At 45.7% G+C, this 26163-nt stretch overlaps 1 protein-coding gene across 41 annotated transcripts in view; it reads right to left on the bottom strand.

Moving 5' to 3' along the window:
* The window catches only part of Ank3 (ankyrin 3), a 642120-nt gene that overhangs the window by 191897 nt on the left and 424060 nt on the right, over nucleotides 1-26163 (bottom strand). For all 41 annotated transcript variants that reach the window (XM_031347661.1, XM_031347659.1, XM_031347665.1 and 38 more), the window contains 2 exons: nucleotides 21468-21653; nucleotides 19488-19586 (listed from right to left, as the gene is read on the bottom strand). In XM_031347661.1, coding sequence (XP_031203521.1) covers nucleotides 19488-19586; nucleotides 21468-21653 — 285 coding nt within the window. The remainder of the gene's footprint in view (nucleotides 1-19487; nucleotides 19587-21467; nucleotides 21654-26163) is intronic.

Raw genomic sequence — 26163 nt, 5'->3', positions numbered from 1 at the left:
GAGGGAGGGAGGGAGGGAGGGAGGGAGGGAGGGAGGGCGGGAGCAGGACAGAGAGAGACAGAGGAGACAGGGAGAGACAGAGAGAGAAAGAGAGAGAGGGGGAGAGAGAGACAAGAGACAGAAAGACAGAGACAGGGAGAAACAAGGGTGGGTGGAGCTGTCTGCAAAGTGGGGTGTTTTTGAGTCTAGGCAAAGTCTCCGGCTGAGGAATTTGAAGTTTAGGTAACGCGAAAGCTCTGCTGGTCCATCCCTGATGACCAGGTTCTGTCTCTCACATCCACTCTTAACCTCTGTGTGGTCTCTCAAGCCCAGTGTTCAACATTCTTAGCCAGCAGGGAAAACTCAAGCTGCTTTAAGACTCTATCTCATCCCTTTCAGAATGGCCGTCTTTGTTAAACGAATGGCAGGGAACGCTGGAGCGATGTGGGGAAAGAGGAACACGTATGTACCATTGGAGGGAGTGTTAGCTTGCCTACCAATTATGGAAATCGGTTTGGAGGTTTCTCAAAGGTCGGAAACTAGAACTACCCAATGGGCCAGGTGCGCCTATGGGGATTCAGAACAGAGGACTGAAGTTAACACGCTACAAGACGCTCGCACGCATCCTGCTCATAGCTGCACTCCACAACAGCCTTGTTATAGAGTCTGCTAGGTGTTCTTCAATAGACGCGTAGCTACAGAAAATGTAGTGCGTGTACACAATGACATTTCTCTGTCTGTGTAGTATGTGCTTGTTCATCTTTGTGGAGTCGAGAGTGTTTGTGAGCACATACATGTGCATGCATGCCCGCGTGTCGGTCCTATCCTTTCTGCTTTGTTTGAGATAGCTCCCCCAAACCCCTACTGTGTGAACTCACAGGCTACTTGTGAGCTTCGGAGGAGGAGTCTCCTGTTTCTCTCTCCCATCTCCCTGTAGGGATACACTTAGATGAGAGACTCATATGTTACTGTGTTTGGTTTTTTTGTGGGTACTGAGGAGCTGAACTTAGACCTTTTGCTCAGTAACTCACCTCCTCAATCCCTCAGTGGAACTTTATACAACAGTAAAGAAAAATAAAATCATGCCAATTTCATGAAAATGAATTCAGCCTGCTAAGGAAAAGACAGACAGACTCAGAGAGACAAATGCCTCATGTTTTCTTGTGCTCAGAACCAAAGTTTAGAAGTGTGTTCCTGCCTGCTGATGCTCACATAGATGACAAACTCAGGAAGGGGACCCTCAAGGGGTGCAGGAGACCTTAATGGATGTGGAAAATTGAGATGGTTGTGGCACATGGGCAATAAGGATGAAGAAGTGAGGACTGAGAATAAAGTGACCTGAGTTGTACACAGTGACATTTCTCTGTCTGTGTAGGATGTGGAGAGGATATGTGGCAGGAGGGTGGAGAGGAGCAAATGAAAACAGATAGACTTTGTATAGAACTTAATTAAAAGAGACTGATGGAATTTGAGCCAAGAGCTGGAATTCTTAAGAGAGCCTAGTGAAATGCTGGATAATATATGTTATTATATACTATATATATATAATATATATATAATATATACTATATATAGTATTATACATACTATACATATTATATAGTATATACTATATATGGCACATATATAGTATATACTATATATGCTATATAGTATACTTGTTATATATACTATGTAGTATATATTTTCCACATCATATTATATACAGTAGATATTTATTATATAAACTATACATAACATGATATGGAAAATATATAGAATATATGCAGTATATAGCATATATACCATAGAGCATATAGTATATATTATAGTATGCATAATACTATATGTAATAAATATATAATATATATATATATTTTTTTTTTTCAGAAATGAAGAATTCTTTTGATTAGTCTCATAAGTAGACATCTTTAGATCAGGGCAAAGAATCAGGGACGTTAAAAGACATGTCAGTTAATAAAATTTTCACATTAAGATATAAAAAGAGGGAAATAGCAGGAGTAGCATAAGAAGACACAGAGTCAGGGTGTAATGGGTGAAGAAACATTAAGATGTAAAGCGAGAGAAATGCCAGTAGAGACATAAGAGGATAGAGTCAGATGCGAGGAACATGAGGACAACACTCACGGGTGAAGAAGGGACCTCAAGCATGGTAAGAAACAAAGGCAGGTCCTCTAGGGGCAGACGGGTCACCAGGTGAACCCCTACCAACAAATCATACACAGGACACAGTCAGATCGCTGGAGATGGAGATAAACTATGAGTCCCCGGAAGGTGAGAGAGACCACTTACTATAACAGCCCTCCAACAGGGAAACAGATAGGGAGAGTCCCAAGACAGTAAGGGCATGGCTAGCTACCTCGTGGAAAATTAGACCTACACGAAGAAAGAAGGGCTTCTGGAGATGACAAGAATGAAGAGAAATATAAGAAATCAGTCACCACATAAAGTAGAAACAATGAGAATGACTGTGGGTTTCATGGTGTATACGAGAATGGGCACCACAAACTTGTGTCGTCACAGGGAGGCCTCGGAGATCTCCTGTCACAGGACTCTCACGTCCTATGCAAGGTGAGGGGACATTTGAAAGGATACTGGGAGACACATACCATAGGAAGTAAGTTACATGCCTACATAGTATATAAGACACAGGAAGAGCAGGAGAAGTCCCTCGACATTTATATTTGCACATACATACATTTTAAAAGGGCCACACACACACACACACACACACACACACACACACACACACACATATACACACGTCAGGCCAACAACTCACTTGTCATTCACGGGAGGATTGTAGACATCTTATCTACCCTCATCTTTTCTAAAAGTAATAGCCATGGATGTTGGCACAGGGCACAGTGGGAAAGTGGGTACTTTTCAGTACAACTTGACCTGCATTGCACCAACACTGCCTGGGCAGAGGCTCACACCATCTGCGTTCACTCCTGTGACAGGCACGGATCAGCTTTACCCTCACATCTGAGTTTGAGGGAGTCTCCCAGCCCAGATAGCTACTACAGCTATATTGCTATTTTCCCCTCCCCTCATCCCAGCGCCTGCCCATCTTTCTTTCACTGAGGTGGAAGATCTATGTTATTTGTGATGAGAAATCTAGATTAAAATACAGAAAAATAAATCTGATGTGATTTGTCTTTGAGACAGCATTTTACCACACAGCTGAAGGTGACCTTGAACTCTTCACCTTCCTACCTGCCTCCCAAGGGCCGGGTTCGCAGTAGTAGCCGGCCAAGCTGGCTTGATAGGAATTTTGAACAAACTAAAGCAGATTTTGCTTTAGCATGAATTAGCATATTAATAGAATGTGTTTTTTTTTCTCTTTTACCAAAGATTCTTTTTTTCTTGGTACATTCAAAACATTACGGGGTACATTAGCATTTGACAATGTGGTTTAACAGATAAGGGCATCAGGCTTTATTTGGTCTAATGGCCAGGAGAGAAAAAAACTCAGGGTGGTTAAGCCATGTACAGAACTGGGATCTGGCCAAGATCTACAGCTCCCAATTCCCAGGCATCATCCTTCCCATTTTACCAGAACCTTTGGGCTTCCTTAGAAGCCACACTTTCATCACCAATACAAACAGTACCTTCTTTAACTTTTCCATGATGTTATTGAATGTAATTACTACCCTGACCGAAAGGTAAGTCTATCCAATGGCTTCTTTTCCCTGTCATCTACTTCTCAATCATTTTTACACAAAGTCAAACTCATACACACACATACGCTTTATACACAAGGAAGAGAATTGGCGATATAAATATTGACATAGGATACTGACAGCATCTGGATTACTATTTAGGAGATTGAGAAAAGAAATTTACAGGATAAGAAAGCTTAATCATTTCTAATTTATGGGCCCATTATCTGGCCAAATGGCTAACAAAACACAGGTCATGGCTGGTTCCCTGTTGGGAAGGTCTCCCATCGCTCTTACTCGGGGCTTCCTGGCCCTTAACCACCTTCCATCTGGACTTTCAGACAGACCTCTGCATCAGCGCCTTCACCCCTCAAAGGCATCAAACTATGAAACTATGGCTAAGACCCTAACTCTGTAGGGCACATTGTGCCACCTACTTCTCATGAAGGGGAACAACAGTCGCCAGAATACAGTGATTGTCTCCTGGGCTTTGGGTTGGATCATTTCCTAGGATATTTTACAATGATAGTTATTTACTTATTCATTTTTCTTTTTTAAAAAAGATTTTGTTTTTATTTTCATTACGCACACGTGTGTCCATATCTGTGCGTGGTGTGCTCACGTGAATGAAGGTGCTGCCTGCCCTAGAGGTCAGAGGCATTGGAACTCCAGAGAGGAGCAGAAATTACAGACAGCTGGTGCTGGGAATTGAACTTGGGTCCTCTGGAAGAGCAGCAATGCTCTCTTAACCACTGGGCCATTTTTTTCCAATCCATTATTCAATTTGTTCTTACTGTATATTTAAGATATATCCGAGTGGGTGCCTGTGTACTTTGGTGCATGTGTGGAGTTGGTTTTTTTTTCTTCCACCTTTATGTAAATTCCAGGGATCAAAACTCAGGTTTCTGGCTTCCACTGCAGGCGCCTTTTTCCCTCTGAGTCATCTCAGTGCATGCCCACTATTTACATTAAGATGATTACCCCTGCCCCCTAAACCCTTACAAGAGCCTGTACTATGTATTTTTAGCTCTAAAACCTGACTTAGAAATAGAAAGAAGATTGTTAACAATGCATTTGGGACAGAGAAGAAACTCTATGCTTGTTGTAATTTTATAGACATTCCTTATACATCCACTTAGAAGCACAATTCATCCAGAGAGGGAACAGGCCCGATACCCAGCCTCCTACATGTGCTTTCTTGCTAGATGCTGGTGGGAATGTGCCATTATACTGTAATTTTATATGTGCATGCATGTGACAGATAAATACCTCCCCTACCTCAATTACAGGGCTGTCAAGGGATACAACTGGGCAGAATACACCTTTAATTCTAGCCCCCGGGAGGCAGAGGAACACAGCTGCTCTCCACAAGCTCAAAAAATAGGCTGGTCTATAGAGTGAGCTCCAGGCCAGATGATTCACGTGAAAAACGACGAAGGAAAAAGTAAAAAATCATTCCTTAACTTTTTATCTCATTTAATACAAGATGGTCCTAGAGAGAGAGAGAGATTAAGCTTATCCATATTTTACGAACGATCTCCAAGACTTAAATAATTTATCACAGTTTGCCTTCACGTGCTTCCTTCACTAGGCTAGTGCTGTGTTGATGAGAAGTAACAATATAGCGAGCTTCCAATCTTAGGGAAGTATGGAGAATCTAGAAGAAGGCCACAGTGACGGTAGACTGGAGATGCTGGACTACCCGCACTCAGTTCTAGAGCTTGCCCAACACGAGGTGCACAATTTAAGGAGAGCTCATTGAATTTCTAGGCATCTCAGATTTCTTACCTAGAAAACCAGGCTACTAACACTCCTGACAAGAACACCAAGAGGCCTGCCTGGTAGGTGCAGGGATTAGACGTGTAGCTAAGGGGACAGTCAGATGGGTCACTGGGTAAAGGGGCTTGCGGCCAACCCTGATGTTCTGAGTTCAATCCCTGGGACTCATATGATGGGAGGAGAGCATGAATGTCTGCAGCTTGTCCTCTGACTTCCACACGTGCCTGTAGAATGCATGGGTGCATGCCTGAAGGTGTGCCTGAGTGAGTGTGCATATGAACACACACACACATACACACACACACACAGTGTGCATGCATGTGCACACGTGCACACAATTAAATGCAATAAAAGAAATAAAAGGGAATGGAGCCTGGCACTTAAGAAGCATACAGGTGCTAGGCAGGACACTCTTCATTATAATATAGAGAGTGACCAAAGCTTATGAGATCATCGCTCCTCTTAAGGATATTATGACATGGATTTTTGGATAGAAAAACTTCAGGTGATGCAGGCCAATCAGAAGTCACCTGGCGAAATCAGAAGGTCCTAGAAGAGGCAGCTCTCAAGATGAATGCAAGAGGGCATTGGAAGAGAATGTTTAGGGCCACAGCAAGACTGTGCTGCTGAGAACACAGCAGAGGAACCTGCGACGTGAGGCCGAGGAGCGACAGATGCCACCTTGGAGGGACACATGGTAACAAAGAATGCACATGCTATTCCTCGGTAGGAAGAGGTGGGGTCCTTCCTACCCATGGCTGTTCATGTCAGAGATCTGGAGTAAGTCCCCTCGGCTGAGGAGTGCCTGCTTATGTCTCCCCTCTCAGCTTTCCCATTAAAAACTCAAGCTCACTTCAAAACATCTCCAAGCGAGGTCATTTATGCTTTTTCCTAGAGCGAGGGCAGGCCGATTCCCTACCCTGCTGTGCCAATGCAGAATTCACATCAGATTTAAATTAAATGAAAGAGGGCTGATGATGGGGGTGACGAAAAATGTGTGGGAAGGGTTACCACTCCAAAAGGAGTAATGTATGATGCCATCTTAGCTCTGATGCCACTCTCCCCACTGGCTTCACAGCCCGCTGAACTTCTGTGTAGCTAGCATAGTGGGGCAGCTTTCAATATACTCATAGTGGTAAATTATGTATACCTTAATAGTTTTTTGTTTTAGCCATGACGTGCACAGTGGGGTAAGCCTTCTGTGACTCGCACCGTAGCATAACCTCTCTCCAGAATTCTTTGCACCTTGAAAAGTGGAACTGTATCTAAGAAGACATTTGTCGTGTGCTCCTCTTGCTTCTGTCTCGGTGTCTGTCCATCCTGGACATTTCATGGAGGTGACCGCTCAGCGTTTGCTTTTACTGTGATGGCTCATGTCACCCGAGCAGAGGTCCTCTGCGTGGCATCTGGTGTGTAGTATGTAAGTTTCTCTTACATTTTTTTTTTCCAGACAGGGTTTCTCTGTATAGCCATGGCTGTCCTGGAACTCACTCTGTAGACCAGGCTGGCCTCGAACTCAGAAATCCGCCTGCCTCTGCCTCCCAAGTGCTGGGCTTAAAGGCGTGCGTGTGCCACCATCGCCCGGCTGTTTCTCTTACTTTTCTTGAGGTTAAGTGGTAGTCTAAATGCATGTGTGTGCCACCTCCTGCTGATCCGTTCACTTGTCCCTGGACACTGGGGTCTTCAGCTTCTGGATTTTCCTAAGGCTAGGAATCCAGGTGGACAATCTCCCTCCACAATGCTTTCTTTTTGTGGTGTGAGGATGGCCATGTACCCAGAAGTGGAATTAATGGTGCCTATGTTCTCTCCCTCTCTCTCTCTTTCAAAATTTATTTATTTATTTATTTATTTATTTATTTATTTATTTATTTACTGGATATGAGTGCTCTATCTGCATGTACACCTGTGTGCCAGAAGAGGGCATTCCGAACCCATCAGAGATGGTTGTGAGCCACCATGTGGTTGCTGGGAATTGAACTCAGGACCTCTGGAAGCGCAGTCAGTGCTCTTACCCACTGAGCCATCTCTCCAGCCCCCCTTATACTAAGCAAACCCTCAACTCTTTTCATGGCGGCCTGATGACTTTACTTTCCTATCATGTATGTAAGAGTTCCCTGGTCTCCAAACCCTTGCTAAGGCTTGTCTTACCTAAGCTGCTACCCTATAGGCATTCAATACATGATATCCATTCTTCGTTACTCTTGTTGTTTTAGAGCAGTGGTTTCTCCGCCTTCCTAAGGCCTCCACCCTTTAATAGCAGTTCCTCATGTTGTGGTGACCACCCAACCATAAAACTATTTTCATTGCTACTTCGGAAGTGTAATGTTGCTACGGTTACTAATTGTGATGCAAATATCTGATAGGCAAGACATCTGACATGCTGCCCCTGTGAAATGGCCAGGCTGTCATCAACGGGGTCGTGACCCACAGGTTGAGAACCACCGAGGTTAAGCGTGAAGAAAGCTCTCATTCTCTGTAGACCAGGCTGGCCAGGAACTTATGGCGATTCTCCCGTCTCAGCCTCCCAGGTGCTAGGATTATAATTGCCAGCCATGATACCCAACTCTACGCTTTTTAAATATATATTTCAAGCTGCATTTCAGTTATTCCATAAAAAAATGAGCAATTGGGGGGAGAAGGGCTCATAACTTCATAGATCAATCTAAGAGCTGCTGGCAGTTAATGGTGGCTAGGCGAGAGAGAGGAGGGCAGTGTTCTTCAGGAGTATGGGCTTACAGGTTGCCCGTGTTCCAGTGATGACCCTATGTCCATGCACACACTAGCAGCTGCAACAGAACTCAGTGAGGTCTGATAACAAACGATCAAACAAACAAGAAACGAGGATGTGTAATCAGAGCTGGGAATTGGAAGGAAGGTTCTGGGGAAGTTGGAGGGGATGGGGTGGATATGGTCAAAATTCATCGTACTATGTATGAAATTCTCATATAAAAGCGAAATGAAACTAACTAAAAAAGAGAAACGAATGCTTTTAACCCAGGGGTGGGGGCGGGGAATGAGATCTGGCAATCACCAAAGAGTGAGATAGTTAAATTGGGTGCTGGAGAGACGGCTCAGCAGGTACGAACAATGGCCGCTCTTCCAGAGGACCCAGGTTTGATTCCCAGGTCCCCCACGATGGCTCAAAACCATTTGTAACTCCGGTTCTAGAGGATCTGAGTCTCTCTGCTGGTTTCCACAGATACCAGGTGGGTACACAGGTGGTGCCCAGACACATAGGCAGCAAAACACTCATCCGTGTAAAATAAAAATAATTAAATTTGAAAAAGTTTCAAAAGCGTAACGTAAAAACCAACGTCCTTCCTGTATGTTGGAGAGCGTCATTTCAAAACGTAACTTGAGCGAGGTTATCTAGAGATTCTAGATTTCTAGTGATGCTTCTCATAAACAGAGTGGTTTCAATATAATCCTTCGGACCAGTTTCCTAAAGTTCTACTACCCGAAGTACAAAGCCAAAACATGGAGGGCCCTCAGAATGGTGCATCTTCCTTACTATTCAATCAATATTGACACATCTGGAGCTTATTTCTATGTGGGATTTATTTTTCCCTTTCTATTCCTCCTAGAAAGTAAAAATCTCTTGCAGATTATCAGGATCCCAGCTCTTTGGAAACATAGCCTTTTTCCCCTTCTTGGGTAATTGGCCTCCATTTTGTCTTCAGATAAACAGGGCACTTGCTAAATAAGTTTCAGACACATGGAGGAAGGGAAAGGGTGCCTATGAACCTCCTAAGCACACAGAGCTAGAGAAGGGAGCCTTGCGAGGGTGCAGAGCCTTTGTCCTAAGAAGCAGACATGTTCTCCTAAGGACCAACATGAAGCTACTGTCAAGAGCCAGAGCTTTCCAGCTCACTGCGCCCTGAGCTCATGCTCCGCCAGCTCAGTGGATGCCCTAGGTCCGACGGCGCAGAACTGAATCCACAAGCCTGAGCTCAGAGCCCTGCCCTGCTGCTTCATTCCAGGGATGACCTCAGACCCTCAGTTAGTTCCTTGGTGACTTCAATGTTTTTCCTCTGTAAAAATAGTTGTTCTTGTGGGGTTCGAAGGAAACGCTATATATATTCATGGCTTTTGTAACCTTTAAGACGCAATGTAAACCCAGATTGCTATTAAAGTGCTATAAACATCAAGAGAACAATTAAGAGCCAATGACTTAAAAAAAAAAAAAGATTATTCAAAAAGATTTCAATGATGCAACTTTAGGCAACTTGTAGACAAAGATTCTCCCAGCCTGACCTTGATAAATAGTTCCTAATCTTGCCTAATCAGAAGAATCATGGGACATGCTTGTTAAAAGATGTGGCTGGCCAAGTACCCACTGCAGACTTGGAGAGTTAGCTAGAGGCCCTCACTAATGAACTATTGGGAAATCTATTTTTGACCTCAAGACTCACAGGGCCTCACTCCTCGTGGTGAAAGGCTTGCCTTGTAAGCCTTGCCAGAGTGTGTGTTCCGTGTCTTTGTTATGAGGTCACCAGATTTCTAGCTATGGAAAGTTCATCCCAAATATCCAAAGCATGATTATTAAAGAATAAAGGATGGATTTAATTCATCCTGTACCTGGATACCCCCAGAGAGCAAACTTCCAGCCATCAGGTTTCTCTAGCCTGCAGCCTGTATGACATTTATAGGTAGGCACACCTGGGACCTCTGGTGTCAGAATTTTCCAGCTTCATTGTTACCTTATGTTGATTATACACACATACACACACACACACACACACACACACACACACACACACACACACACAACTTCTTTTGTGGTGTGTGTGTGTATGTATGTGTCTATGTTTGTATGTACATATGTGTGTATGTGTGTATATGTGTACATAAGTGTGTATATATATGCATATGTGTCTATGTGTGTCTATGTGTGCATATGTGTACATATGTGTATCTATGTGTGCATATGTGTGTGTGTGTTTGTATATGTGTATATATGTGTGCATATGTGTGCATGTGTGTGTATGTGAGTGTATGTGTGCATATGTGTATGTACATATATATGCATGTGTGTGTGTGTGTGTATGTAATATGTATGCAGAGGGCAGAGGTTGACATCAGTTATCTTTCTCAGTTGCTCTCCAGGTTACTTTTGAGCCAGTCTCTCCCTGACTCAGCTAGTCTGGCTGGTTGGCTACCGAGCTCCTGAGATCCTCCCACTTCTCCATCACCTCCAGTGCCAGGCTTGTCAGTAAGTGTTGCTATGCCTGGATTTTTAGATGGGGTCTGGGATCCCAGCTCATGTCCTCCTGCTGGCAGAGGCTGGCTAAGCCATCACCCTAGTCCCCTCTTCACTGTTTCTTATCCTAAACTACTCCAGAGTCAAGCACACACAGTTACTTTCTAGCTCCCTGGTCTGAAATGGAAATCGCTGTTATACTAAAGGGCTCACCTAGAGGTATAAGTGGAGTCTGTTTTACTGCATCTCCTGTTCAACCAGGGAGCAGCGGAGGTCGGCTGGAATTCTGCATGGGTTTCTGTTTCTTTTCAAAGTTTATGTAGTGCGAACTAAGAGATGCTGTCAGGTGCCGTTAGGCGTTCCAAAAGGAGAAATCTCATGGTGAGTACCAACTTCTAGAGCAGTGGTTCACACCTGAGACACCACCTGCACTGGCTGGTGTTGTGTGTCAACTTGACACGAGCTGGGGTTATCACAGAGAAAGGAGCTTCGGGTGAGGAAATGCCTCCATGAGATCCAGCTGTAAGACATTTTCTCAATTAGTGGTCAAGAGGGGAGGGCCCCTTGTGGGTGGTGCCATCTCTGGGCTGGTAGTCTTGAGTTCTCTAAGAGAGCAGGCTGAGCAAGCCAGGGGAAGCAAGCCAGTAAGAAACATCCCTCCATGGCCTCTGCATCAGCTCCTGGTTCCTGACCTGCTTGAGTTCCAGTCCTGACTTCCTCTGGTGATGGACAGCAATGTGGAAGCGTAAGCTGAATAAACCCTTTCCTCCCCAACTTGCTTCTTGGTCATGATGTTTTGTGCAGGAATGGAAACCCTGACTAAGACACCACCTGAGTGGCAAGGTTACAGTTACAAAGCAGCAAGGAAAATACATTTATGGTTGGGGTTTCTAAGACCATTGGAAATATGTGTTTTACAATGGCCGAGACACACAGGTTGAGAAGCGCTGGTTTAGCCTTCCCCCACTGCCCTTCTTCCCGGGAGGTGGTCCTGCTCTAGCACATGACTGCACATGGTTGCTTGTTCAGTGTATTTGGGCAGCTGTGTTATGGACACTGGACAACCGCATGAGGGCTTTGAAGCAGATCCTTCTTATGCATAGAGGCTGAACTACGCAGGACCACTCTCATCGCAAGCTAAGCCTCGGGAAAACCAGCAATGCCTCTCGGTTGCAAAAGATCAAAGTACATTATAGATAAGTAGGCAAATGCCATAATGAAGCCCACCATTATGCATAATATACTATACGCTAACGGCGAACAGAAGTCCTCTATCAATTACGAAGTCTTCCAAGGAGAATGATGATCCGTTATCCCTTGAGAGGTTCTGGGAGGACTGTGGAGAGCGCACAGAAACCAGCGTCGGCTATGTCTCACCCACAGCCCTCTACGTGACCAAGGATAGCAAGACCACTGGCTTCACTTCCACACACCTTGCAATGTACAAGGAACACACTTCTATCTTTGCTTCTTCACGTGGACTGCCAAGAACTCCTGCCTTATGTGTGGGCTCAGGCCAATGCCCTCAGCCTGGCTGGCACTGCCCTGATTGGCCCAATCATTCCTCTGTAGACTCATTCACACTTGGATCAGAGATGCAGCCTCTGTTGCTTTTCTCCTTTCCGGGTTTAAGACTTCTTTCGAGAGGTGCCTCAGACGGTGTGTGCTAAGCGCGTGCTCCACCTCAGAGCTCTCTCATATTCTGGCCGACTCCAGTAACGGTTTCTAGTGAAGTGTCACCTCATCAGTGTCTCTACTTATGCTAATCCACACAGGTCTCCTTCCTGAATGTGTCTTCACAGACTCTCTTGCATCTAAGTGGACCATGCACGTGCCCCGAGGCACTTTCCCCCTTGCCTCTGAAGTTTACAAAATGCTAACGTCTTCACTTTATGGGCTTCTCTGCCTTTCTACAATCCTCACGCTGCCAGAGGAGGAGTCTGACTTCATTCCGGTTCCTATGGAGATGCCAGTAATCCTAGAGGATGGGATGAGGGTGCCGCTGAGTAACCCAAAAGTGACATCTGAGGACAGGCAGTGCGGGGAAATGTACCGGAATGTACAGCGGGAGGTCAGCCCAGGTCGTGGCAGGCCGGTGCAGCTTCTGGAGCTAACTGGTGGGAAGGAAAACTCTAAAGCTTTATTTTATTTTATTTTTTTTAAGTGGAAATGAGGTAAGCTAAGCTCCACTGACTCTGGCCTTAATAGAATTTTGATTTGCAGGATTTCAAAATAGGATTTATTTGGGTCACCAAAAAACCCCTGCTCTCGGTGCATAGATTGAAGTTCAGGGGAAATGGGAGAGGGACAGGTGCCTCTGGTTCCTGTCACGTGTTTTTTGTTGTTGTTGTTGTTGTTGTTGTTGTTGTTGTTTTGTTTTTTTCTTTCATTATTGGAGTTCTTCCTTCTCCAGGCTATGCCATGTGACTAACTTCTTTTCTATTCAAGATTTATTTTGTATTTGTCATGTTTGGGTCTGTGTGTCCATGGGTGCCGAGGAAGCCAAAGGGGACATCCTATCCCCTCCTAGTGCCTCACTTGTGAGCTGCCTCATGTGGGTACTGCGAAGCAAGCTTCAGGCTCCCGCAAGAGCAGCCAGTGTTCTAAACGGCAGAGCCATCTCTCCCCATCCCTTAAACACTTCTTCAAGACTGGCTTTACACTGGTGACCTAAACCCCAGCAAGCCGTCCTGCAGGATATTTCTGCCCATGACACACCTCTGATTATCAGAAGTGCTCCAGAGACCCGCTACCATGTTACCTATTGGACAGGTGCCATGCTCTTGAGGGAAGAAGCCTGTCCTAGAGTGAGTGAGTGTCTCTTGGGACAGTGACAGCCACCACCACAAAGGCGTCAGGAGCTCCTACTGGTTGGCCATGCCTCTCAATCGAGGTGTCATGCACTTCTTCAGGGGTCAGGGCGCCATCATGTATTATGTCATGAACCCACCGTGTATATGACAGGGCCGTCATTGGCATTAGTTAGTTGTGAGACACCTTGTACTTGCGGGGAAGTGAACTCAGGACCTTTGGAGGAGCAGTCGGTGCTCTTAAACCACTGAACTCTCTCCAGGCCCAGCTGTACTCTTAACTGGGGCATGCTGACATCTCTCTACACACCCTCTGAAAGTTGCCTAGACTGTGCTCTCACATCCCGAGTCTGTGGTCCTGATGCTAATATCCTGGATGCCCAGGGTTTGGCTGTCCTCCCAAGGCCATCTACACATGTGAGTTGAATGATGCTCAGGGTAGCCCATCCTTCAGCACCACTTGGGGTCGGTGAGTGAAATGGCTTGGGGAATTCTGCAGACTCGCGAGGCATCCCTCCTTCCTTGGTACAGCTCGGGCGGGGAGCAGCTTATACGTCTAAACACGTTTCAGGCCGAAGCAATGGGAGTTTGGTGAGCTGGGAAAGGATCCGTCTTGAGAACAAGATCTGTCCATGTGTAATAGGCAGGGAATCCTAGAACTGATGTTGTCATTCCCTTTTGAGCTTTGTAAGCTTATACTCCGTCTCTCCCGGGGCCAGGTGCTGAGCTCTCAACCCTGTAGACTCCACAGTGTGCGAGAAGATACAGACTTGACCTTGAGCAATTAAAAAAATCTCATATGGGCCAGGCGGTGGTGGCACACGCCTTTAATCCCAGCACTTGGGAGGCAGAGGAAGGCAGATTTCTGAGTTTGAGGCCAGCCTGGTCTACAGAGTGAGTCCAGGACAGCCAGGGCTACACAGAGAAACCCTGTCTTGAAAAACCAAAAAAAAAAAAAAAAAAAAAAAAAAAAAAAAAAAAAAAAAAAAAAAAACCTCATGTATGTATAGCAGGGTGCGGGAGGGAGCTGTTAGTGTATTCTATTACATTTCGGTCCTCACATATAATTGAGATATAAAGTGTGAAAGACTAACACAGAAGCAGGAATTGATTACATGCTTAATTAATTAGAGCTTTTAAATCACTGTGACCATAAATTCTATTTGAGAGGAAGGGAAGGAAACAGAAAGCAGTCTTAATGTTCTTCACACTTAGGGCCAGCCCTCCGGTTGAATGGAATGCTGCAGAGCCTTCTTTCTGGTGACTCCTTTGGTATGTTGGTATGCCAAGGGTGCCTGGGCATGGCAGAGAGACAAAGGGCTCCCTGGCCACACAAACACCCTGCCTCCTTGTTTCCAGAACAGTGAGGAATGGTTTTCTGAAATACATGGCTTTTTATCTTCAAAGAGCCATAGCTATGAGGAGCGCATACGCTGAGCATAGTGAGGTCTGCCCTGGATGGCTCGGAGGATGACACTCGTGTCAAAGTCAACAGCACAGAGGCTGGTTTGGGGAAACAGAAAGAAACTACCGATATTGGTGGTCTCGAAAAGTACAGCACTGTAGACGTTGCCCAGTGTAGATGCCAAACAGAATGCATGACGCACACAAGACAGGGCTAACGGGATGCTTAAAGACTAGTGAAGAGTCCCAAAGTGTTACCTACCAGTGGCACGTGTTACTCGACCTGCTTGCCATAGGCACATGGTGAGCACCTAGAATGCTCTTGAAAAGGAGGACATGAAATGTTAAGGGTCCTGTTATAGAACCCCAACTAGCCTGGAAGTGCTTGTATAGATCGCAGTGGTCTCAAACTTACAGAGATCTGCCTGTTTAGTGTGTACTATGCCTGGCTCAAAGGATATATATTTTAAATTAGGTTTCAATTAAAATTAGCCACACTCATGAATGGCTCAGACAGCCCAGGCACCGAGTAAATGGCTCTCGCTTCTCGCTTGGGTTCCAAGGGTTCTCAAAGGAACGAAAAGTAGACTCAGCTATACCAGGGCTGGTATTTACAATCACAACTCCAATTCAGAATGTCCCACAGAGATCCTTGGATACCAATGTTTACTGCCAAACATTAGAATATATTATATGTATGCATAGGCATGAAATATATAGGTAGGTGTGAAATTGTCAAAGCACTGAATTAATAAAATGTGTAAAACACAAGTATTTATGCATTTGTAATCCATATTCCATGTATACACGTGGACATATATTAAAGGTTTGAAATCTACATTTGTAATATTACGTCATTCCCCAATTTGTCACAGCCACCTGGCAACGAACTCCATCCATCCTTCTACACTGTCCGTTTTAATCTGTAAGCTACCAGGAAGCTTCTAGAAGGAACCTCTTACCCTTTCAGGGGTCAGACCAGGAAACACTAAGCAAGAGGACATGTGAATCTCCTTCAGTCAACAGGAGGAACTTGACAAACATCCACCCAATGTGATTTGGCCTTTCCTCACCCCAGCCTGTAAGGGGTCTCTCCTGGAATGGTGATCAGCAAGGCCTCTGAGGTGTCTCAGCTACATCCTCTTCCCCAAGAGAGGGAGGATTTGCCATGAGAACAAGGGGCAGGCATCAGTTCAGACGGTGTCAGGGCTGTCAGAGCTGTCTCAGTTTAGGCTGCAGAAAGCTTTAGCAGTTCTATAGAGGGACCCCGGGATGATGCGGGTTAGCTGCAGAGATAATACAAGGAGACGTACTGAAGGTGTCAGCTAGGGTAGTTTATAAAGACAGGCCGAAGTCGCAATGGGAAGATCGAAACTCTTAGGATGCAGTCTGGGAAATGTGATGACAAAATACGGGATCTGTCTGGCTGTCAGAATGGCTCAGAGCTGTCTGGTTGCCAGAATGGCTGGGTGGGGCGGGGTAGGGCATTTGCCTCCCCTTGGTCATACTGGTTTGTGTCTGTCCCTCATTGGTTTCCAGAAACACCCACACCTGCAGGTGCTATCCTGGCTCCTACTCATCTGGCTTTTGACTAGTTAGTATCCTCTCTCTGTGTCCTTATAGCACTGCCACCAACCAACAACCTACAGCCTTGCCACTGGCCACCGGCCTATAACATTGCCACCAGCCTACAGCACTGCCACTGGCCACCAGCCTACAGCATTGCCACTGGCCACCAGCCTATAACATTGCCACCAGCCTACAACACTGCCACCAGCCTACAGTGCTGCCACCGGCCACCAACCTAATCTTCAACAGTTCAGTCCCCCTTCACACCCAGTCACGATAAGCATACAGAACCCCCCCCCCCACCTCCCTCCCTAAAGACATAGGCTGCTTCAGCTACCCTAAATACCTCCTACACTACCATTCACACCTGGTTCTCCATCTGTGGCTTGTGGTTATCATTTGTAGCTGGTTCTTAGCACCTGGAATCGACCAGCTTCCCTTCATCATCCTGAGCAGCGTCCATGGGACCCTAACTGCAAAATTGACCTTGTTTCTTTCCAGAGGGAAACCATGATGGAATATGCCTTTGAGTGGAAGAAGGGAGAGACCTCTGGGCTATCCTAGTGCAAATGACAGACTCCTAATGATGGAGGGATTTTGAACGTAAGATGGGCGAGCTCCTTCTAAAGAGTCTCCCCTGACACCGTAAAGCCAGTCATCCATCACCGCCAACAGAGAGAAGGAGAGGCTGCTGGGAGCCGGCGAGAGGGCCAAGGCTCCTATGCCTGATGTATAACCCAGCTGCACTACAGCCTTCGCCATACGGCATGGTGTCGAGAGGCCTCATCCATCAGGACAGGTTAGGGAGGAGGAGGAGTTTTGGATCCAGCAAAGCAGCAGCAAGTGTGGTATATTTTCTACCAACCCAAGTTGGTATCTCCTTTTACATCACTTTTCAGTGATGCATTGAGGTTAACATGCACAGGTCTGAGGATCCCATCGATCTTCAATCAATAAAGGGTCATCACTCATAATGAGCGCAGTCATCACTGGGAGGGAAATGGACACACTTGAGTAGCCTAGAGGAACATGACGATATTGTAATTCTCTCTTCGTTTGCTTAAGCATCCTCTCAAAGCTAATCTTTTTTTTTTTTTTTTTTGGTTTTTCGAGACAGGGTTTCTCTGTGTAGCCCTGGCTGTCCTGGAACTCACTCTGTAGACCAGGCTGGCCTCAAACTCAAAAATCCGCCTGCCTCTGCCTCCCAAGTGCTGGGATTAAAGGCGTGCACCACCACTGCCTGGCCCAATCTAATCTTATCTTCAGCAGAAGCAGGTACTTTTTCAATGACAGCAGAGGTCAGCTTCAAAGACTTCCAGACATGGACTCTCCAAATAGGTCCTGGTTAAAAGACCTATACCGGCTGACTTTGTGTGTCAACTTGACACAAGCTGGAGGTATCACAGAGAGAGGGGCCTCCTTTGAGGAAATGAGATGAGATCTCAGGGAGATGAGATCCAGCTGTAAGGCATTTTCTCAATTAGTGATCAAGCATGGGAGGGCCTATTGTGAGTGGTGCCATCCCTGGGTTGATAGTCTTGGGTTCTATAAGAAAGCAAGCTGGGCAAGCCAGCCAGTAAGTTACATCTCTCCATGGCCTCTGCATCAGCTCCTGTTTCCTGACCTGCTTGAGTTCCAGTCCTGACTTCCTTTGGTGATGAACAGCAATGTGAAAGTATAAGCTGAATAAACCCTTTCCTCCCCAACTTGCTTCTTGGTCATGGTGTTTGAGGAAGAATACAAACTCTGACTAAGACAAGACCTTATACAGACAAACCCAGAAGGCCGAGTCTAGACTTTAGTGCTAATGTGGGGTAACAGAAGCACTCTGAAGTTGTCCTTCCGAGAGTCTCGGAGCAAAATGGAGGTACTCGCGGGATGCCAAATGAGAAGAAATTCTCTCTAGCCACTCAAACCAACACAGCTTTTCAATGTATGAATGGCCACAGTGGAGATCTACTGGTGTCCCTTGAGTGCTCGCTAATTTCTCTCTAGAACCACTGACCCATAAGAAGGCTGGGCAACTGTCAGGTAAGGGAGATGATGTAAGTGAATTAGTTCTTTAAGTCTGAAATCCAGCCTCCTCTCTACCACTTGCTCAAAGCGAAGCCTACCTTGCCCGTTCAATTGGGATGGATTCAGCTTTTCGTCTGGAGATCCAATGCTTGGCCTAGGCCCACCCACCCTACCAACGATCTCAAAGGTGATTTTACTTTTACTGGTACACAGCTGGTACTGGCCTTACACCCGCACCCCACCTCAACCCAGCTTTCTAGACGATGACCTGGTCTCAAAGATGACGTCTTAGATATCATGGTTACGAAGATGTCGTGGTGTCCAGATGTGGGGGTGCCATGTGGTGGTGTTCTGTCCCTGACTTTCTGTGATGTGATAGTGAATAGATATCACTTTAGTATGTCTATATCCTTTACTCATCTTACAAATGGTGAACTTACAACACGCAGAGAACTTCATACATGTATACAATGAGTTAAGATCGTAACCAACCTCCGACATTATTTAGATCCCTCCAATAGGTTCCTCCACCCACTTAACCCTGGCCACCCTAAAAACATTACATCGAGTCAAATTAGTGCCACCTTGCACATAGGTCTGGGGTCCTCCGCTGGAGCACAGATAACCCTTCATGGACACAAATCCCAGGGAAAAATGACTCTCCTCCTTCTAGTCACCATCCACTGCCCATAGCACCTCAGACAGGGCCAGGAGTGGGGCCTTGGGGGTCCCTCCCGTACCCATGCAACCGAATAATTTCTAACACTTCTAGAATAGCTCACACGGACAAGTGGATGTAGTTCCCAGCTGTGGGAACTGCAATCACTTACATGTATTTTCTCTATAAGAGTTTATTATCTGTGATCCACCCCATTGACATACACTCCCAATCTTTGTTTACCTTCCCCTTTTAAGGAAACAAGCATCCTTCTATATAATAGCAAGAGGCATGCCAGGTAAGGCAACAAGCCTGATTTCTCAACCACCAGAAGGTCATACTACCTATGGAAGCCATCTGTCGCATCTTTGAAGGTGCGACGACAACTTTGCCATGCATGGACTCACCCGTGCTGTGAAGTCCACGGCAGCGGCTCGGTTTAACAGCAACGTGGCCACATTGATGTTCCCATAGTGGGCAGCTATGTGGAGCGGAGTGAAGCCACTCTGTGAAGAAAACATGACAAGACGGTTGGTGGATTCCTGCCAGCTCTTCCTATGCTCAAATGAAAACGAGGGAGCAAAATATGCTGGGGTCCACATTCCGGTCTGTGCTGGGGTGAACGGTTTGTAGGGTTTCTAAGGAAACCCACACTCACAGGCAGAGGGAGAGCCAGGAAAAGCCCAGGGATGGAGACTAATGAATTTAAGGGACCCACTTAGCAGAACTGTTTGGAAGTCAACGTCTCAGAAACTCTTATAGTTCACAGCTGTGTGGCTCCGTTACCATTCCTGTGTTAGGCAGATAAAAGAACTGGCTATGGAGACTCGTGAAAATAAATTCAGTTAGCTTATACGACAATTCAGAGCCGACAGTAAATGTCGGTCTTAAGGACTAAAGCAATTTGGGGGTCGGCCTCCAGAGGTATTATACCATCAAGGTGATTTTTATATCAAGGAGGATCATGTTCTACAAAGAACCAAGATGCTTCATCTGTGTTGTTAGCACCTGCCTGCTCAGGAACACAATTTTATGGATGCTTTTCTGCCATGGTCATTTTACTTCTTTAAAAAAAAGTCAAACATGCAGCAATTCATTTCCCCATCCCCCCCGCCCCCCGCCAAATCGGAACCTAAAAGTGGTGATGCGGGTCTAGTTTGTTAGCAAGCTTCTTAGCCATGCTAGCCATCTCTGCCTCTCATGGAAGGTGGGTCAGGTTGCACCATTCTGAGAAACTCTCCTGTTGCTGACACCACGGAGGGTTAAGTGTCATGCAGAACCCTTAAAGACTGAGTCAGTCCCGGAGGAGTGGAGAGACAGGGGTGTCTGCAGCTTTAGGTACAGCCGATAAGCATCAGAAGTTAGCAGAGGCCTTCTCCTCTGTCACAATACTCATAGGTATTTCGAGGGTCCCTCAATCTTCCTTCCCAATGCCGAGTTCAGCTGCAGAAAGCCCTGGCCATTCACCTGCTGTCTGCTCTCGCACATGCTCCTTCAGGGCCAGGGGATGGGTGAAGCAGGATTCTAGCCTACAGAAGGCAATGCAAAGAAGGAAGGGGTGGGGGTGGGGGTGGGCGGGATGAGGCAGCAAACCTAGGAAATGGAAAAGCAACGAAGCAGATCCCGATTATACAAAAACAAACAAACACCAAAAAAAAAAAAAACAAATAATGGAGACAGATACATAAATATACCTCAGTCGCTCTATTCACCACCATCTAGGTTAACACATTGGGAGGCAAAGAGGAGGAAAAAATGAACGGTTAGTTCACTCGGTGACGTGGACGGCAGGAAGCTCATGGCAGCTACGGGATGAAGATGGAAGCTAAGATGGAAGGGGGTTGGGTGCAGGAAGAAAGCTAGACAAAAAAAACGGCCACACAGAGACCTAGTCCAATGCCCCTCCCCCCCCACGGACTTCCAAGCAAGACTACGGGAATCGTCAACTGTGGCTCTTTCCTCAGAGGCAAGCTTTCCACAGCGCATCCTGCCTGGCTGCGCTGCCTATCTTCGTAGAGATCAACCCTTGGAAGTTTGCACACAAGGTCACTAGCATTTTGCAGCCTGGCCCTCCTGTTTGAGCTGCACTGTTCCATGCATCCCTTCGTGAAACCGTAAGGGAGGAGACTATGGAAGCATGAAAATCCTTTTCTAACGTCGGCTCCCTTTTGGCATGCACGGACAGCCTTCTCTGGCTTCTCTGACTGAGGCAGGGGGTGACAGCGTGGGCTGGCATGGCAAACGTGTGTGTTCTCTCATCCCTTTTAGTGATCTCCTGTTTCTCTTGGCACAAGCTTGCCAGGAGGGAGGCCGGGTGTCCCCGAAGGTTGCCCGCGTGACTTAAAGACAGGGGTGCGGAAAGACCGACGCGATCCGGGGGCCCTTACCTTTGACTCCACGTCTGCGTTGGTGTCGTTCTGCAGGAGCAGAGCTGCCGCCTTGGTGTCGTCTTTCCGGGCCGCGATGTGGAGGGCTGGGAGGCGCACTTTTCCCTTCGTGTCGTTCTCGAGCAGGAGGGACACGACTTGGTCGTGACCTTGTTGCAGAGCCACGGCCAATGGCGTGAAGCCGTCCTGCAAACAGAAGGATGGTCAAAATCAGCCAGGTGGGTACTCTCTTAGGATTCTGTTATCAAATCAGGGATGGGCGACGACCCGTTTTTGTTTAGGGTTTAGCAGATTTAAAAAGCCCAGAAGCAGATGCCCACTACTTAATTACTTCTGTGTATATATTCATATTAAAAAACAAGAACTTTCTGTTTATGAACTTTTTTTTCCTATCCAAGGCTACACACTAGTTGGAAAATATTAAAAATTTGTTAAGGTGCTATGTAAACAGAAATGATGTCCAAATGCCAGTATACAGAAAACAATCTTATGAAACAGTCTTGTCAAGTTTAATCTAGGCAAAGTTTTCAAAGGAGATTTTTAAGTGATTCAAAATAAAAGCATTTTCAATACTTTAAAAATGGGGTGAGGACTCATTATGACCTAGCCTATGACTGGGGGAGGACGTGGCCGTCGCCATATTAAGAAAGGCCTATGTGAGAGGCTCTTGGCTTCTTTAAGCAGTGAGGGGAACTACTCAGCAGTTATGTACTTTAATAAGTTACTTTATGCAACTTTAATAGTTTGAGGTCTCGATTGTGTGTATTTATAGGGACGATACGATGTTGTGACTTACGAATACAATGGGATCAGGAAATTAAGTTACTAAGCATACACGCTATCACAAATGTTTAATATTCTCATGGCAAGGACATCGTGTGTTGATGCTCTGGAGCTCCCTGGGGCTTGACAAAGAAGAGACAGGTATAGATCCCACAGCGCTTCGTTAAATCCTGTCTGGTTTAGTGTGGCTGAACCGGGAGAACAACAACACAGGAGGAAACACCGCAACAATGTCTCACATATCACTTCAACCAGGGCCCTTCATTTCTGTATACCCAAAGTTAGGCTAAAGATGACTTTCATGGGTGAACAGATGGGCAAGCTTTCTTGTCATTTTTAACTGTGGTTGAGGTTATTTCTGTAGTCCTCTGGTGCAGATCTGTCAGTTAGAGCCTCAGTGAGGCCGAGAAGGGAGCTAGGTACCTGAATGCTAATGGAGACATTCATCATTTGCTCCTTTGCTGGGAAATTGATAAAAGCCTCCATCCTTGCCGGACTGAGTACTCACTGCCAAGAATTACGCTATATCAGACAAGGGCTGTTAGGGACATTTCTGCCCAGTTTCTTCCAGTGTGGATCCTATCCATGAGTTTCACCACTAACTGAGGGTGTGTGTAGGAATTCCTTCTTGAACTCTCCTTTCCTGAGATAGTACTTAAAAAAAATATATTTATTTATTTATTTATTTTTTGTTTTTTGAGACAGGATTTTTCTGTGTAGCCCTGGCTGTCCTGGAAATCACTCTGTAGACCAGGCTGGCCTCAGAAATCCTCCTGCCTCTGCCTCCCAAGTGCTGGGAATGAAGGCATGCGTATGAGTACTCTGCAGCTGTCTTTAGACACACACCAGAAAGTGTGCATGGGATCCCATGACAGATGGTTGTGAGCCACCATGTGGTTGCTGGGAATTGGACTCAGGACCTCTGGAAGAGCAGTCAGTGCTCTTAACCACTGAGCCATCTCTCCAGCCCTGAGATAGTACTTTCTGATGATTCCATTATCAAATCAGGAGGCAGTGGGATGGCCTCTCTCTCCCCTCTGTATTTGGTTCTCACCTCTGCTCTCTTCTATAGGATCTGGCTACCCAGTTTTCTCAATTATATTGCCCAAGAACATAAGGGGGAAGAGGACACTTCCATAGTTTTTAGTGAGACAGCAAGCAGGGCCGAACTAAGACACTAGCAAGATAAAATTGCAGCTTCAACCTATGCACATGGTGTGCAGAATACGGCATACTATAATTCAAAAATATTACTTCTTAATCTTTAATATAAGATTATATATATATCTCAACATATATATGTTAATGTGTATTTAATGTATAGAAGATTACTCATTATATACATGAGGGTCGATGCTAGAATCGTTTTCATAAACATCCTCGTACCCTCCTCGTCTATACAAAGACATGATGGATGGACCAAGCATTCTCTCTAGAGAAAATGTAGAGTTTTTCTTTTCATTGTATTTTGTGACTGAAACAATACAGGTGGGCCACACCTGAGGTCCAGCGCATGTCAGGGCAAGCACCCCACGGCTGCGTGCTCTGTCCAGGACCCCTCGTGCATTTGTCTTGATGATGCATGTGATAATAGAATATCTGTATGAAGAGTCAACTCTGCACCCTGTTAAGAAACCTCGAAGCCGGGTCAGAGTAGCCTCGACAGCCTAGGTCTGCTTTGAGCCATCACAAAGTGTTCTGTCTTCACTGGTCCAAACTGTGAACCACACACAGAGCTCAGGCAACAGGAAGTACTTTGCACTAGAAAAACCCGCACAGCAGATAATCCGATCAGTACCAAGAAGAACACGCTTCTAGCATAAGCCAATTAAGGGCCCAGCAATGCCCCCCCCCCTTCTCTTTGAGGTGTTAATTGCTAAACTTTTCGGCTCTGGTTTTTGCTCGACTTCTCAAGAGAAGTCAAGTCAGAAAGGAAAGGTGGCCAAACTTCTTGAGAGTGGAGCTCGGCCCTTGTGGGTAACAGCCACGGCATCACCGACTCGTGGTTGCAAGTGATGCTAACCAAGGGTTTCACGATTGCTTGTGGTGAGACAACCAAATTACATCTCGTGCTTCCGAGTGGCGAAACACAAAATGGAGCAACAGCTGCATGGTGCCATATGCAGAGTGTAGACATGAGAAGAATGTTTCCTAAGCACCAACTACTTCAAACCCTTGAGGTGTGGCTCAGCAGCAGAATGGGAATCTGGCACGGAGTGCGCCCCTGGCGTTTGATCCTTAGCATCACCAAGAAGAGAGAAGAGAAAAAGAAATTTGGCCCAGCCCTTCGTCATCTTAGAATCCTGTTTAAAAATCTACTATTTAACCTATCCTTCAGCTGCCCTCCCTACAGGGAGCTCTGTCTGATAAGAATAGCTAATTAGAAAGCAACAGTGCATTTTGAATGGCTTACTAACAGAGAGTTTACTTGTATCGGTTTCCTTTGGGTCTCCAATACTAAAAGAATAGGAAGAAACTATGCACCTGAAGGATCAGCTGTCTGTAGCGAATCAGATCTCATCTGGATAGATGTGAGAGCAACCCATATAAAGACAAAGATGTGACTTGTAATAAGATAGGGTTAGTTGGGCAGTGGTGGCTCACGCCTTTAATCCCAGCACTTGGGAGGCAGAGGCAGGAGGATTTCTGAGTTCGAGGCCAGACTGGTCTATAGAGTGAGTTCCAGGGCAGCCAGGGCTATACAGAGAAACCCTGTCTCGGAAAACCAAAAAATAAAATAATAAAAGTCAAAAATAAATAAAATAAAATAAGATAGGGGTCTCTGCTCTGTTTAATGGAACTGCCTCTTCCATAAAACTAAAAAGTGGCATAGCAGGAAAGAGCCTTAGCAAGTGGTCAGCTGTTTGTCCACAGGTGGATAAGTCCACGGACTGAACGCAGCCTCTGAGTGTGTGCTCATAGTCTGTTTAACTGGGTGTCACGGCACACAAGCGCCTTTCCGGTTGCTTCAATGTTCCGTTTGCCCAGCCCTTCTGAGCAAAACAGGCTTGTTTGCCATGGAGACAGGACCTCTACTTTATTCTTAATCATGAAATCATTATTCATATGAAGTATGGGACTTCTAGTGTTTGCTTTTATATAACTATTCTCCTTAATCTTAAAGAACCCTACCATGACCAAAACAAAAACAAAAAAAAAACAAAAAAACCCTAAACCCTAAAAAACAGTAACAGAAAACTTGTGGTGGTTAGTTTTCTGTCAAGTTGACACAAACAACCAACCTCTGAGAAGAGAAGCCTCAGTTGAGAAGTGCCTTCGTCTGATTGGCCTATGGAGAAGTCTAGGCCGGCATCTTCTGGGTTAATGACTGGTGTGGGAGGGCCCAGCCCACCGTGGGTGGTGCCACTCCTGGGCAGGTGGGCCTGGACTGAGCAAGCCCCTGGGAGTAAGGCAGCTATCAGCTGTCCTCTATGGCCTCTGAGTGAGCTCCTGCCTCCAGGTTCCTGCCCTGACTTTCCTTCGCAATAGATTATATGTATGAGGTGTATGAGTATACTCTGTTTCCCTTACATTGCCTTTGGCCATGGTCTTTAATCTTAGAAAAAAAGAGAAAAAAAAAACAAACAAACTAAGACAAAGTTAACTTACTACCCTTTTATTGTTTTTTTTTTTATAAAAAGATATTTTTATTTTTATTTTAGGTATATAGCTTGCTCTGTTTGCACATGTATTATGGACCACGTGCATGCAGTGCCTACAAAAGTCAGCAGAGGGCATCAGATCCCCCTGAAACTGGAGTTCTAGGTAATTGTGAGACATCTTGGAGGTGCTGGGAACACTACTACCTGGGTCTTCTGAAAGAGCAGGCCAGTGATATTAACTACACAGCCATCTCTCCGGCTCAAATTAACCATTTCTTTCTTTCTTTCTTTCTTTCTTTCTTTCTTTCTTT

The sequence above is a fragment of the Mastomys coucha genome, unplaced genomic scaffold, assembly GCF_008632895.1.
Source record: "Mastomys coucha isolate ucsf_1 unplaced genomic scaffold, UCSF_Mcou_1 pScaffold3, whole genome shotgun sequence".
In the NCBI taxonomy this organism is placed as follows: domain Eukaryota; kingdom Metazoa; phylum Chordata; class Mammalia; order Rodentia; family Muridae; genus Mastomys; species Mastomys coucha.
This window is presented reverse-complemented; position numbering and strand designations above follow the sequence as displayed.